At 36.7% G+C, this 17,248-nt stretch overlaps 1 protein-coding gene across 1 annotated transcript; it reads right to left on the reverse strand.

The window, feature by feature from the left end:
• Positions 1-7,130: 7,130 nt before the first annotated feature.
• LOC133866344 (uncharacterized) lies at positions 7,131-8,401 on the reverse strand. The gene is made up of 3 exons (XM_062302860.1): positions 8,261-8,401; positions 7,573-8,217; positions 7,131-7,469 (listed from the first exon to the last, which is right to left on the reverse strand). Exons 1-3 carry the CDS (start codon positions 8,399-8,401, stop codon positions 7,131-7,133), a joined length of 1,125 nt encoding a protein of 374 aa, XP_062158844.1.
• Between the last annotated feature and the right edge of the window lie 8,847 nt (positions 8,402-17,248).

Below are 17,248 nucleotides of genomic sequence, written 5' to 3' on the forward strand. Positions count from 1 at the left end.
TGATTTCCTTATTTGGTAAGTTAGTTTTCCCAGTTTTAGTTAAAATAGATTTGTGGAGGAGATAACGTTTGTTTCGATTGTTAGTGGATTTAGTTGATGCACAGCGTTAGAGATGGATTTAAGTCGCTCAGGCGGTTAGGCAATACTTTGATGGTTATAAACTTCAGCCATGAATTGCGAATCTTGATATTATATTATTTGGTCTGTTATGGAGATTTATAATGAGGATTTCTTAAATGAAGTCTAGATTATCAATTATGATGAACTGTTGAAATTTTAAATAAGGATTTTCCACTTGATTTATATTGGCTGAGTTTGAAGTTTAAAAGATTAATATCAATTTTATGATGGTAGCCAAAGATTACAGATTTTGATAATAAGTTTATATTCTAAGAGGATTCTAAATCATGGAACTGAAAAATATATGATTTTGTTATTGGAAGAAATTTTGGTGTTATAGAAATATGATTTGTATATTTATTGTTGGAAAACAATATGTTATGATTAAATTCCATTTTGAGGTTCATTTGAATCAGAATAATTTTTATGGGATAATATTGTTAATATTCTCTTTAACTAGAATCATGATGAATGGTAATGTCAAATGTGGAGACTAGGTTTCGATGCATTACTGATATTGATGCTTAGTTGATTTTAGGAAAGTGAAAGATACTACATGGTAGCCAATAGAATCAATTATATATCAGTTAATATGATCAAGGAAAAATTTGATTATGTTATTTGAGGGTTAAGCCTTAGATTTTGGAATTTCTGATTTACAGACTTGATATGTATACTTTGAGGATCTTAGAATTTCTGCATCTCTGTTAGATGTTAAATATACATTTGATGATTAACCGATTTATATTTCGAGGTTAAATCTTGCAATGGAATTCAAGGATATTGCTTGATCTATAATTGAGATTTACCTATGATTTGAAGGCAAGATTTGAAAACATTAATGTCTTACACTCTTTTTGATGATAAAGATAATATCGATTATTTTATAAGACCTGATCTTAAGCCCTTATACCCTTGTCATGATATTAAGGATAGTTATGATTGATTGATCTACTTGTTTATGAATTATTACTAATTTATGATCGAGGTAAACAAAATTATTTGGTGTTATCGTTGGAAGATCCTAAGGTCAACATCTTAGTCTTTCGCTAAGCCAACCGAGGTTGATTGAGGTACTATATTGATTTTAAATTCTTACTTGATGGAATTATTATGAGTGATATGATTTATGTTATGAAGTCTGAAGAACTACAGACTGTCTTACTTGAGGATAGGAACGGTTGGACTTGGAAATAATGTTTAAGGATTTTCTAATGAAAAGGAAACCCCAACCCCTAAGGATTAATTAAGCACGGTCTTTTTATCGAGACGTTGGACTTTGAATAAGTTTCTTCCCTAGAATTGGGCGTTGGAATTTCAATAACATGAGATAAAAGATTCTTTCTTGGGAAGCATCGAGTAACAAAGTCAGAGCTATGTTTTTCTAAAGTAGAAGACCTAATCTAAATTAGGTGAGACTTTATCGGTTGAGTGTACCTAACAAGTATGTGACACCGTTCGAGCACGGGTATACTTTCTAGGGTTATGAAGAAGTATACGAAATTTTGCCAGTTCATATTGGATGAAGGTTGGTACCCTCGCCTTAGTCAGTAGATCGACTCATAGAATAGATCATGGTACTATATAAGATATTATTTTCTTACACCCTTTTCGAAGGGATAAGGACAGCCGCTTATCATGGTCGAGGTTTTCGTCTATGATAAGTTTATTTCTGAAAAGAAGTAGATGGAACTTTAACAATAGAAGTTAAGGTGGAATTTCAAGATATTGCTTAAGGTATTTTGAATACAATGATCTGATCAGGTACTACAGACACAGACGAACGAAATAGACGAGCTTTACAATAAGAGCAGACCTTTACGTTGAAGCAGAGAAATGGAAATGGAAACGGAAACGATGTGGATGGTGATGGTTACATGGAAAGTCACTATTATGGCAAGATGATATAAAGCATGCTTTATTTTTCTTCGATAAGGGAAACTTTATAGTTTTTGAATTTCGAGGACGAAATTCTATTAAGGAGGGAAGATTGTAATATCCCAATTTTTTTTATATAATAATAATTATATATATATAACTTATTAAGTAAGTTGTAGAAAAAAAAAAAAAAGAAAAAAAAAAGAAAAAAAAAAGAAAGAAGAACTTGCACGGCAAGTGTCTGATCTTTATTAATTTTTTTATTCTCTTCTTTCGTCTGCATCTTCTTCCTTCCTCTTTCTTTCTTCTTCTATTCTTCTGTTTCTTGCCGAGAACAGAGACGAGAGAGTGAGACTGAGAGATTAGGGAGAGAGTGAGATTGAGAGACCGAGAGAGAGAGATTCAGAGACTGATCGAGAGGAAGAGAACCCGGGTGAGACCCGACCAACCCAGACCCACGTCCGTGGGTCAGCACCGATAGTCGACCGGAAGCCCGATTTCCGGAGGGTCGACGGCGGGCTGACAGCGTCGTCCAGCAGAGCAGGGGCCGTGAAACCCGGCCGACCCATCAAACCCGAAGAAAACCCGAGAGATCCAAGAAACCCGTGACTCACGACCCGTGACCGTTGAACCCAACGGCGTCGTCCAGTGGAGCGGAGGCTGTTTTCCGGCGAGATAAGTCGATTTCCGGTGGAGCCCAGGCCGATTTCCGGCCGATCGAGGAGGACCCGAGCGACCCGCGAGCCAAACCAGTCGGATCCGGGAGAACTTGTGCGACCCGAACCTTCCGGAGGTTCGATCCTCCATGTCCGGCGGTCCCTGTAGCGGTTTCCGGTGAGCCGTTACCCGTGTGCAGCAGCCCAGCCGAACCCCGAAGCCCCGTGACCCAGAACCCGACCCCGTGACCCGAAGACCCGAGAGGAAGACCCGATTCTTCTTGTGCAATTCCGGCGAATTTCCAACGATTTTTTCCGGCGAACCAGAGCCGATTTTCGGTGATTTCTTCGGTGGATTTTCTGGGAAAATCCTCAAAGTGAGTAAACCCTATGATCTAGTTTGAGTGTTTTGAATTGTGTGGATTTTGGACAGTGGCCGTGGGCTGTGTTTGAGTATTTTTTTTAATATTGTTTGTGTTCCAAGTAGCTTGGTCCACAGTGATGACTTTGCTGTGATGTGTTTCTTGTTTAGGTTTACTGGCAGTGAGGGGTTGGGATACTATTTTGGCTATATCATGTATTGATTTGGGTTTCCACTTACTTGTCGTTGATTTAGTTGGTATTTGAAGTTAAGTTCTTAGATCAAGCTTGTGTTGAGTTGTTTAGGGCTTTATGGTTCTGGCTAAATTAGATTTGATCACTGGTCTTGGCAAAAAGGGGATTGGATTAGGTTTGTGTCCTTTATTGATGGGTATTCGGATTTGGAGATTTCATTGATTATGAGTTGATTTCAGGTTATTAATGATTTTGATGTTGAAATCGTCTCTGGAATTGGCTATGTAATTCCTGCTTATGGTGATTTGGATATTTGTTTTAGGTTGTTTAAATGAATAGATATTGGAATATTATTTGGAGGTTTTTGGCTAGATAATTAAGTGATATATATATATATATATATATATATATATATATATATATATATATATATATATATATATATATATATATATATATTGTGTTAAATTGAAATGGGATAAATGTAGTCTTAATGGTTTAAGACTTTTGGTGGCTTTTGTTGTTGATCAATTATAATATGAGGTATTATTCGGATTAGTGTAAGTACTGTGATGGAGTTTCTGTAATGTTAGTTTAGAGGATCATAGTAATTTTACAAAGCATGGGTGACGTATTGATGGATAATACCTTTTGGAGGCCTCTTGTTATGTGTTATGTTTACTTTAGTAAAATTGTAGGATTCAAATTTTAGAATATTCTTCTAAGCTTATTCTTTCAATTTATTTAGGTAAAAGCTCGACTCCGAGGCTAACGGCTAGTGCAGGTAAGGGGATACAACACCGAAAAACCCCCAACAAGATTTTATTATAAATCTTTTGAAAAAGTGTTGGGGAATTTTACAAAGCGTTGCTCATGTGATTTTTAATGCCAAGCTTTATTTCTCATATGATATTGTTTAAGACTTTTGAGCATAAATCACAGTTTTGGTTAAGAGCATTTCTAAGAATTATGATTTATGCATAATTATAGTTAAGACTAAGAGTATTTCAGAAATTGTGAATTATGCATACAGATATGATTAAGAGCATTTTTAAAGTTTTGATTTATGCATATATGATCAAAGGTAGTTCAAAGTTATGAATTATGCATACTTACAATGATGAAAAATAGAGCATTTGAAAGATATGATTACAGAAAAATTCCAAAGTATATGATTCTATTCAAGAATACAGTTTTGAAAGAAAAGAGATTCTAAAGTTAAATTCTGCACATGACTACAGTTATGAAAACGGCTCTTACAGTTTTGAAATAAAGTATACAGATAAAGCAGAGCCCACAGTATTACAGAAAATCGTTCATGTGCAGTAACTGTTTAACCCTGAGGCACTATTACAGCTAGGATTGGTACCCATAGGGTAGCATGGCAAGCATACCATGTGTTGGTGTGTGCTACCAGCCGATGTTGGCCTTCACCTAGGGAAGATCCCCAACTCGGAACCGGCTCTCCCCTGTGACGACAGGCTGAGTCCATAGGTCTTTGTGACAAAAGCCAACGTGCTCCGCTCACGGATAACAGCGGTTTAGAGTCTATAAAGGGTTAAACCACAGAGAAATGATTAAAGAGAGAAAACTGATAAAAAGAATATACTGGATCATAATAAACTGTCATTCTCATTTATAAACTGTCATTCTTATATCATTATTCATATTCTACAAATTCTTTTTAATTGTTCATATGCTATGCCACCTTTCCTAAAACAATACATTTCATTTATGAATCATGCTTTAATATGTGTTTTCTTATAAAACATAAATAGCCTAGCATATCACTTCTCAGACAATTTTTCATAACTTGAATCTCTAACTTATACTCAATCTAAAATCACATATTCATACTTCTAAACATCATCGTAATCTTAATATATTCAAAAACACTTAAATCATCTAAAATAAATTAAAATCAATATACTATTGGTTTAGGTTGTAATTCAATTTACTTTATGCAATTCAACATATGTGAAATTAATTCTTAACAGTGAGTAGAATAAATCTGTCATTATGAAAATGACTAAAGATTATGGCATAAAGGTTTATAGCATGTTTTATTTCCCCTGGTGTTGTATTTTCCTTACTGAGTTGTCGAACTCACCCCTTCTTCCTCCACCCCTCTCCAGATGATAACCGTAAGACGAAGTCTTTTTCTTGTAAGGGCGTAGACCTCGCTGAGAGCGATTGTTCGTGATGAACCAGCCAAACCCTAATATTGTATAGTATGATTTGTTCCTTTTGGAGTTCATGATTTTGTATAGATTTATAAATAGAAAGGTTTAAGAGAGTAGAAGTTTTAAATTTTTTAGTTGTAAATGCACGCTTTTATTTAAAATATTTGTTTTTAGCACTTAAACTCACGTTTCCCTTATATCCCAAAACGGGGGCGTGAAAGTCTGTGTGGGAAGAAATTGGGTGCTCTTCGTCAACCTGTCTACAATAACTCATATGGCATCTTGTCCACTTGGTGCTTTTGGAAGACTCACCACAAAATCCATAGGGATCTGATGCCACTTCCATATAAGAATTGCAAGCGACTTAAGTAGTCCTGCAAGTCTCTGGTGTTCAGCTTTAACAAGCTGGCAAGAATGACGCTGTGCAACATACTCCGCAATGTCCTTCTTCATACCATGCCACCAAAATTTCTTCTTCAAGTCTTGATACATCTTGTTATTACTTGGGTGAACAGTGTATCGTGTTCAATGAGCTTCATCAAGGATGTCTCTCCTCAACTCAACATTGCTAGGAACCACGCTCTCCCATTGCTTGTCTTCAATGTCCCACCTTCTGCAAGATAGAACTCATCTGCTTCCCCACGTTTGGCCTTATTCATGAGATCATGTAGTTCAAGATCATCTTCATGTGCCATTTTGATTCTATCTCCACTCATAGATTCAACCACAAGTGCTGCCATAACAGGAGGTCCACCTGTCATTACCTCATCGATCTGTACAACAGCAAACTGCTGAGATAGCTGGCTCACAATTTCCTCAAGATCTGCCTCATCTTCCCTGTACTTTCTACTCAAAGCAAGAGTAGGGTAGTTCTTCTCATGTTCCTTCAGCTGTCTAGAAGCATAAGTCACAACTTGACCTTGCTGCATAAGGACACATCCCAGTCCTTTCTTCGATGCGTCAGTATAAACAGCATACCCAATTGACTCCATGGGAAATGTCAATACAGGTGCTTCAATTCCTGGAAACTTGCTTCACATTTATCACACCATACAAATAGTGCATTCTTCCTAGTAAGGGCGGTGAGTGGTCCTCACAATGAAGAGAATCGCTCAATGAATCTCCTGTAATAACCTGCTAAGCCCAAGAAGCTACGAATCTCCCGTTCGCTTGTTGGCCTTTCCCAATCAACCACAGCTTGCACTTTTCCTGAATCCATAGCCATTCCATCCTTGTTCACAACATGACCTAAGAATGACACTTCTTCAAGCCAAAATTCACACTTTTTAAACTTGGCAAACAGTCTCTCATCATGCAGCTTCTCCATTACAATTTTTAAGTGACCTTCGTGCTTGGCATAATCAACCGAGTAGACCAATATGTCAGTAATGAATACTACCACAAAAGAATCCATGTATTCATGGAACACTCGATTCATTAAGTCCATGAACACTGACGGAGCATTAGTTAACCTGAAAGGCATCACTAAAAACTCATAGTGGCCATACATTGTTCAGATCGCAATCTTTGGAATGTCCTCTTCTCGCACTCTTAATTGATGGTACCCTGAAAGAAGATCTATTTTCGAGAATACAGAAGCTCCCTTGAGTTGATCGAATAGGTCGTCGATCCTAGGCAAGGGATACTTGTTCTTGATAGTGACCCTATTCAGCTCACGGAAATCTATGCACATCCGCATAGACCCATCATTCTTCTTCACAAATAGCACCGGCGCTCATCACGGTGATACACTTGGGCGAATGAAGTCCCGGTCAAGTAACTCCTGAAGCTGCTCCTTCAATTCTCTTAACTCAGTCAGTGTCATACGGTAGGGTGCCTTGTGGATAGGATGAGTCCCTGGTACCAAGTCAATGGAGAACTCAACTTCACGATTAAGTGGCAAACCCGTGATTTCGGAGAAAACATCCGAGTAGCTACATACGATCGGAATGTCTTCTAACTTCGCTCGAGTCTTTGGCTTAGCCTGAACATATACTAAGTAGGCCTGTGCTCCATCTCTAACATTCTTGATAGCTTGTATACGGAAAGGAGTGGCAGAGTAGACCGCACATTGGATCTGTAAAATGTAAACTCATCCATGCCATAAGGTCGAAAAGTAACTTCCTGCGACATTTGATACTAGCATTGTACTTCGCTAACCAATCCATGCCCAGAATAACGTCAAAGCCCAACATGCCAAACACAACAAGCTTCACTGGCAAAATTCTTCCTTCAATCACTATAGGACAATTATACACATCTTTTCTACAAGTGATAGTGTCACCAACCGGAGTAGTCACGCACATATTAAGCTCTAGTGGTTCAGTGGTCAGTCTACACAACTTCACATATGACGATGAGATAAACGAATGTGCAGCACCCGAATCAAATAACACGCAAGTTATGCTACCAAACAATGGAATTGTACCTATGACTACATCAGTAGCATTCTCCTTAGCATGCACGCTATCCGAAGTGAGCGAGTAAACCCGTGCTGATGCTGTAGGCCTCAGCTGATTAATGCTGGCCTGTGATCCTTGCCCCCTATACGCACCCATTTGTGTGCACTCCCTAGCAAAGTGGCCTGACTTGCCACATTGGTAACATGCATTCGACCCAGTCTTGTACTTACTAGAATGCAGCTTCCCACACGTGTTGCATCGTGGTCTACTACCACTGCCTTGGCTAGAATAAATGCTCATCCTTCCCTGAGACCCCGCACTACTACTCCCAGATTGTCTCTTGGATGGCGGTGGAGGAGGTGCTCCGAGACGCCGACTGTTTCCTGCTAACAAAATCTGCAGCCGCAATCCTGATCCCTTTTTCTGCCATGGTGGTTGTATGAACCATATCAGTATAGTCTGTCACCTTCATAAAGATGATCATCTTCAGAATGAGCGGCATCAAGCCATCACAAAACCTCTCCACTTTTGTTTCCTCATTAGGAACTAGGGATGGGGCATACCTTGACAACTTATGAAATTCAGCTGAATAGCGTTCAACTGACATAGTCCCCTGCTTCAGATCCTGAAAATCCCTTGCACATTGATGTCTCTGTGCACAAGGGAAGAAGCGATCGTTGAACTCCTGCTTGAAACGCTCCCAGGGGATAGGAACACCCTACCCATACTCTCTAGTCAGGTGGAACTTTTTGGACTTCCACCAATAATTAGCTTCACCCTTGAGCTTTAGAGCTGCATAAGCTACCTTCTAACTTTCTGCGCAGCTCAGCATTTCAGTCAAGTCCTCATGAGAAGTAATCCAGTCATCAGCCATCATAGGCCCCTCCTCACCGAAGAATTCAGGTAAGTTATGCCGACTGAAAAGTGCCGAGGAACACCCGACAGTGTCGATATGCTCTCTCTGTGCAGGTATAGTAGCAATCAAGGCTGTCACAAACTGACCCATATCAAGCATGGGCGAAGGAGGTGGTGGTGGTGGAGGTGGTGGTGCGTTACCGCCGCACCCACGAACAGACTCCTCATCCCGATAGCAGCGTAGAGCCTGGCGTCGTCTGGGCGACATATTCTAGTCTGCACAATGGAATGCCACTTAAAAAACACTGTGCAAGAAAGGCTAAATGTATCACAATATCTATGTAATGCATACAAGAACCCTAAAATTTTCTTTTATTCATATTTAAGCTTTTAGAATCCTAAGGCCCTTTTATTAGACTTAGACTCTAACTCAACCCTAAGTTTCTGCTTTCTGTTTTTCCTAACATACCCTAGAATTAACTGCTTTGATACCATTTACTGTGACGATCCTTTTTTTATTTATTTATTTATTTTACAAACATAAAACGAGTTATCACAGTGGTACGACTATGTGTCACTTAGTAAAGATATACACATGCCCCATAACATGCACCTGATATACAAAGTTACATCTACAGCAGAATAAATCATGATACCATCAAACATAGCAGAAAAGCATAACTATAAATAAACTTGTTATCCATACAAAAGTGGCCATAACACAAGTCTATCTATTTAAGGCTTAACTACATATAACTATTACAAAAGAATGACTTATACAAAATAATGAGTGACACATACGTCACAAGCTATATACAAAAGTACTCTAAACAAGGACACCGTAGTCCTATCCCACTACGACTGTCGCTATGGGCTTCAATTGTAGTAACCTAAATAGTAAGCTACCGGATCATCATCCGCCTCAGGAGTACCTGCAATCACAGGAATATCATCTACACGGTTGTGGTGGTATCCACATCCGCATATGTGAAAGAATGAGTCAACCGTCTCAGTATAAAACATATTAAGACCTCAGTGATATAAAACTAACTAAGTTTTCACAATGAACCAATCTTTATTTTATTTTTAGTCATGCGAGCACTATATTAGCCACAATTTACCAATAGCTAATACAGTAAACACTGACTATCCAGAAAACATTTAAAACATACTATATAGCTATGAACATATATAGAAGTTTCAGTCTACCGTTTGGAAGTTTTTACATATAGACCCCTCTATAATAATACTTTTCATCGGAGGCTCAGACATATGTGCACACGATCACTCCAACACAGATATCACGTCTACACATAAGTCTTAAGCAATAGAACATGACATCTTACTATTCCATACTAGGATAACATCCTTCAACAAAACACTCGCAACACCATCTCTAATCGTATTTCAGCTTCGTGCCTTGAACGTCTGTAGATCATGTGAGCACTAGAGTTAAACTCAATTATGCTAACACGTCTTTCCTGAAGAACAATAACAGTCAACCTTCTTACTTATAGACATGTCATTACTCGCACCTGGGCAGTCATGTACATTCAAGTTCAATGTATGACATCTTAACAAATGCGACCATCCGATAGAAATATACATAAGCGCTTTTCATTTAAGACATTTATGCATATCGACACGTCTAGTAAAAGCTACTCATAACATAAAAACATCACTCATAAAACAATGCTATACATGATATGCATGAAACTGGGTCTACTGGGGCTTGGGTCCCCTACGATGCTGATAACTGCTGTTTAATTGTGTATACTGTTGCTTTACTGATGTACTGATGTTGATGTATGCTCTATACTACATGCTCTATGCTTTGTGCTTGACCAGTAATTATTTCACTATTGTATCATGCTATAAAATCATGCTGTTACTAAATCATGTTCTCTTAAAACTAAACAAATCCAACATTTCATCAAATACTTTGAAATCATTCAAAACATAAACAGTTTCAACATGACATGTTCTCAAACAATTTGCATAATTTAAATCCCAACCGCAACACTCAAACACTTTAACTCAATTCAACACATTTCGCTCTTGTATCAGTTCTTAAACATCATTAATATAATTGAATATAATCAAACTAATCAAATTATCTAAAACATATATTTCATCATATGGTTGGTTCAAATTCATGAAACAATATGTATTTTACAAATCCATAATACATAAAAATATAATTTCTCAGTGAGTAGAATACTCACCTCAGATTGCTTTTTCTCCCAATATCCAAACGCCTCTAAGCTCAACTATAAAGTGCCGCTAAAAATACAATACATTGTATTAATTAACATTCTAACTAATAATCACACTAGGTAGCATTTTGAATCGCTCAAAAAGCCACATTGCTAATTTTACCCATATAACTCTAAAATTCCTAAATATTTATCTATAATTCCTAATTACTTTAATAAACCCAATATTGCTAACCCAAAAGCATTACTTAGGGTTAATCACAATAAAATATTATTTTAACAAAATACCCAAAACTAATGTATTTGAAAAACTTACCAAAAATTCGCCAAGCAAAGACCAAATGCTCGGGAAGCTCCTAGTAACTCCAAACCACACCAAACCTAGAGAAAATGCCAAGTTAAACTTATTTCTACAAGATTTATTAGAAATCTCCAAAAATGCGAGTTTAGCAATTTACCTCAAAATATTCGATCAAAACGTAGATCGGGCTTCAACGATTACGTTATCGAAGTCTGATCTAAGATTGGATGGCTGGATTTTAAGATATCACGATTTTTAGGTGGAAAAACCGAGAGAAAATAAGAAGAAAACAAAGCTGCCAAGAAGAAAATGACGTTCTGCCCTCTTTAATTCGAACCCCGTACGGACGGGCATCACAAGCTATCCAGACGCGCGCCATTTAAAAAGGCCGTTCAGACGGGCACTAACCACAGTCCGGACGCGCGACCATCAAAGGCTGTCCAGACACACCAAATTCACATCTGGACACGCCGAATTTAATTTTTCATTTTTCTCATTTATTCGATTTCCAATTCCTTTTCTATTATTTTTCTTTTATATAGCTTTTTTCTTTGGTTCATAAAATATTCTTTGTGCGTCCTATTATATTTTCCGGTTGTCAATTTAATTTTTGTCATTTATCCCATTAAATTTATTCTTAAAATGACAAATAATATTTGGGACAGAATCCAACTGTGCACTAGCTGGAACGCGATTTGAAAATGCTATTTTTTAAAATACAATTAAGCGTTTGGCCAAATCGCAAGTGAGCCTTTAAAATTCTGTTTTTTTTTTTAAAAAAAATCTTATTGTCTGCAATTTGAAAAAAGAATCTTTCTGCATTTTTCAAATTGCAATTTTGAAAAACGCAATTTCCAAACGATTCATTTTATGTGATTTGAATTAAAATCACATTTTTTTGTCAATGAAATCGTAATCATAAACGCACCCATACTAAAACTAATGTGGATTTTGTTTGTGGATAAGATCTTTTTGAAAGATCCTTTAAAAAAAAAAAATTAAAAAACACAAGTTTGTCTGCTACAATATAAACCGAAATAAATAATTTACTAGTTTGTCTAATACCATATCCATATGTAATATTCTTCTTAGTGACTTTGATCTCGAGTTTTCTGCATCTCTTGTTTATTATAAAAGAGATATGATCTTTTGTCACCTCAAGACATAGCTCTTAACCACCTTACTCATGTGCCAAGGCAGTTCCCTAGCTAACTTTAGGGTTTTTTTTTTCCTAAAAAATAAAAAATAAATGTAAAAGTTACCACGTGGGCAAAAGTGATTAATAATAGTGTCTTGAGATGGCAGTGTATCATATCTCATTCTAAAAACATATTCAATAAATACTTGTTTAACCCAAAAAACAACCTAGCTATTTTAGTCCATACAAATAGGCTTGGCTTTGTATAAAAAGCTCACGACAAACCAACTTAACTAATCAGCATTTTGATCGACTGTACCAAATTAACTGATTTTATTGAAATAGTCAAAATTTATTCTTGTCAGTATGAAGTCGATTACTTAATCTACTTTTTCAGTTGGATATGAGAAAATACACATCATCACCGATTTAACAGATACACAGCTTTATTCCCACTTTTCAAAATTATCATGAATCATTGGATTTGTGGGGCCATATGTTGGATTATACAATTCCCCATAGTTGCAATTGTGATTTTGAAAAGTTAAAAAAATAAAAAATGAAAGAAGGATTATGAAAAGAAATGAAGCATTTAACTTCCCTAACTAGGCACACATAAACAAGCATATATATATATATATATATATATATATATAGAAATGATCCAAATGGTCAAACAAATTGACAAATTTCTATGTAAGCAAGACTTTCACACACCACTTATGGAATGTCATTTAATGACTTAAATTGTATTTATGGCTAAATTTAAATCATATGAACATATAATAATGTTCCATAGAAGTCACAATGACTCAATCAGCTATATTTTTTTACATTCTTATAAATTATCAGTTTGTATCATTTGAAATTATAGACCATTGCATAAGTATAGACGGTAGATGATACCATTTTTAAGATTAGAGATATCTTGGCTAGACGAATATAGTAACAATCTTTGCCTTTTTTTTTTTTCAAAAAAAAATAAAAAAAGGTTTCTTATCAATAAAAAGCTTGCAAACAAAATCCGGAATCTATCATTCTACAAGTATAAGCAAATTGTAAACCATGCAAAGCCTATGCCATTTGCTACTGAATTTGGATCTCATCCTTATTCTTATCTTTTAGGGTTAAATATGTTTTTGCCCCTATGAATTTTAAAGACTTTATGTTTTGCCTCATGTGGTTCATTTTGTATCGTAGATGAAACCTCGTTTATGGTTAAAGACAGAGATTGTACCGCCCTCCAACTTCCGGTCCAAAAATTGACAGAAGTCCACGTCAATACTCCTAAAAAGATGACATGTGTCCTATGCTTAATTAAATATTAATAAACTGAAAATAAAAAAACTAAGGAAAAAATATATTTTAGCCCCCCAAACTATCACCCTTTCTCCGGATGGCCCCCGAAACTACCAATGCTTAGATTCTGGCCCTCCAAACTACCACTTTCTGATTTTTTGGCCCCATCCGTCCATTTATGCCGTTAATTCTAAACAGAATTTCGAAAATACCCCTCTTACATTTTGAAATTCTCACGGTTAAGGGAGGGGTATTTTCGGGTTTTTGGCCAATTTCTGTTAGAATTAACGGCATAAATAGACGGATGGGGCCAAAAAATCAGAAAGTGGTAGTTTGGGGGGCCAGAATCTAAGCATTGGTAGTTTGGGGGGCCATCCGGAGAATGAGTGGTAGTTTGGGAGGCTAATATATATTTTTCCCTAAAACTAAAAAATAAAATAATAAGACGGGTGGCTAAGCCACCCCTATGGCTGGTCTGGGGAGGCTGAACCACCCCCATGACCCTTAGGGTGGTTTGACCACCCCTAAAGAGCAAAATGGGGTTGGCTCAGCCACCCCCGTTTGGCCTAGGGGTGGGTTCAGCGATCCTAAACCGGCCAGTCTGGGGGTGGCTAAACCACTCCCAGAGGCCAAACTCTAATCCTTTTTTTTTTTTTTTTTTTTTTTTTTTTTTTTTTTCTCTCTCTCTCTCTATCTCTCTTTGGCCTTGTGAGGGTGGTCGAATCACCCTCATGGACCACGAGAGTGATTTGGTGTTATGTGCCTACTTCTTAGAGATTGGATTTTGTGATTGAAAGTTTTGTTTCAACACTTCAAGGGGCCAATTCCTCGTACTTTAAGATTTTGAGTAATTTGATGATCTATTCAATAGTTTAATCTGGTTTAAATACAACTGAATAAAATAACTGCTAAACCCATTAACACTAAGGTAACTAATTAACCCCCCTACTCAGTTCACTGCACATTCCACTACTACAGCCCATGATAGGCTATACACGTACTAACCCATTACATTAGCCAGCATCCAACCCACGTTGCTTCTCCTCATAATATTCTGAAATTGGTACAGAACGACACCATTTTTGAAGGAATTGAAATAACATAGAATCCAGCTGTGCACTGACTGGAATGCACTATCTAGATTGTCTTTGACATTTGTGCATATAACATTCGACCACTCCTAGACTGGTCGGTTTGGGGTGGCCAAACCCACCCCCTGGCCAAATGGGGGTGGTCGAGCCACCCTTAGCCACCCCCATTTTGCTCTTTGGGGGTGGTCCAACCACCCCTAAAGGCCATGGGGGGGTTCGGCCACCCCCAAATTGGCCATGTTGAGCCACTTGTCTTTTCTTTTTCATTTTTTCTTCCAATTTTTTAAAGCTTTTATTTTTTTAAAAAGGTTTTAATATTTTCAGTTTTTAATTTTTAATTAGGCATACGACATGTGTTAGCTTTTTAGGGGTGTTGACGTGGACTTCCGTAAATTTTTGGACGAAAGTTTGACAGAAGTACCATCTCCGCTTTTAGCCATAGATGAGGTATTATCTACGAAACGAAATGAACTACAAGGGGCAAAAAATAAAGTCTTTAAACCATAGGAGTTCAAGCGTATTTAACCCTATCTTTTATTTTGCTTGTCCATTTAATTTGTTGATTTGCAACATGAGCTTCAAACTGTGAGGAACCAAAACTGGCTTTGGTGATTTGCAATAATTCAAATCAAACCGAAATTTCAGTCACATTGAGTTTATAAATTCATGATCTAAAATTTAAAAGGGAAAGAAAATCTTGAATTGAAAAGGGATTAGAGCTGTCCAGAACATTCACCTAGTCATACAAAAATTGTAAAAACATAGACTTTAGGTTGTATTAAGATATTTGCTGTGTACTTATTGGATCAAACTATACTCAACAACTCAAGGTAATGACAAAGGTGCTGCATCTCAAGATAAACATCAAGCAGCACCTCCAATCATCAATTCAGATAACACTCAAGAAGTAGAGTTGGAGTAAACTATGCCTCCAAACTCATTGTATAGATAGAAATAGGAGTCTATTAAACTTTCTTACAAGTGATAAACTCTAATTAAGATCAATATAAATACAAGTATATATACTGTCATACATTAAAGTAGGCAGAATTACAAAGAATTCTAAACATCTTGTAGTACTTGTGAACAACTCTAACTAAGTTTATAAACATCAAACAAGTTGATCATAAGTGCACAAAGAGACTCTCACAATCGATGTGCCTATCAACCACCAATTGGTATTAAATTATTTATATAATAAAAATTTAATTATTGAATTAAATAATAATAATTTACATTTAAAGAATTATACGTACAGAAAATCCATCAAATATTAGCTAATATTTTTTAATTAAATTTCTTTTTGGTCCTTTTCTTTTGTGTTTTTATGCAGGGACTATACAGATCACCTGGATCAACTCTAAGATTTAAATATTCTGTTATAAACTCATCCATTCTAAAATTTAGAATTTAAATTTGAACTTGATGATTGATCTTGAATATCTTCGATCTGCATCACTGGATTAGAGCAGAGATTTTTTAAAACATATCTTGTAACAGCAGATTTTTGAAAACTCAACTCAATTGATTTCCAAAACTTATCTTGTAACAGATTTTTGAAACCATGGATAATGATATGATATAACTTAAATATAACAAATTTTATCTCCTATATATATATATATATATTATTTTTTATAATAGTAATTGAGTTCATCACGGATTTACTTGACCACCTTTATCATTATCTTAATAGAAACCCATTTGTATACAATTATCATCTGAAATGATATATATACATATATATATATATGGGAATACCATCGAGTCTACCAAAGTAAAAATTTATTTGGTTTTGATGATTGACGATTGAGAATGAAGATGAAGATGAATAAAATTTTAGTTATATTCTTCGTGATTTGCTGCTCAGTCTCTTTGCCTTGTGTTCATGCAGACGAGCACGAATGTGTTTCAGAGTTGGAGGACAAAGTAAAACCATGCGCTCGCCAAAACTTTGAATACTTTGTAAACCAGGGGAAAGTGCTTGCCGGAGCAAACTCGGGATGCTGCAAGATTTACCATGAATTTTATGAGTCTTGCGCTTCTAAATTTATAGCTTTTAAAGCTGATATGCTTTTGTTTAGTTGGTTGATGGATAGTTGTGCTGTTCCAACAGCGACTCCAAGCAAGCCGCTGCCTTCTCCTCCAATCAAGCCGATGCCTTCTCCAAGCAAGCCGCTGCCTTCTCCTCCAATCAAGCCGCTGCCTTCTCCTCCAATCGGACCTACCGGACCTACACCAATATTCACTTTTGATGGTCAAACTTTTCCAATATCAACTTTTGAGCCGCCTGAAATTCCGCTGCCCAAAATTACTTTTAAAGGTTCTTTAAGGGGCTGTATGTACGGCGATGGAGTAAGTAGCCGTACTTGGATGAACACGTTTGAAAATACTAGAAAAGTGTTCTGTGGACTCCGACGAGAAAAAGGCATCGCATGTGATCCGGGAGTTGAGCCCTATGACACCGTCGCCGAGCTCTGTTATACATTTTATGACCCGAAAAAATCGTCCGAAAAAAACAAAGTGGTTCTGGTTCAGCCCCAATTTTTTGTGG

Source organism: Alnus glutinosa, chromosome 4 (genome assembly GCF_958979055.1).
Source record: "Alnus glutinosa chromosome 4, dhAlnGlut1.1, whole genome shotgun sequence".
In the NCBI taxonomy this organism is placed as follows: domain Eukaryota; kingdom Viridiplantae; phylum Streptophyta; class Magnoliopsida; order Fagales; family Betulaceae; genus Alnus; species Alnus glutinosa.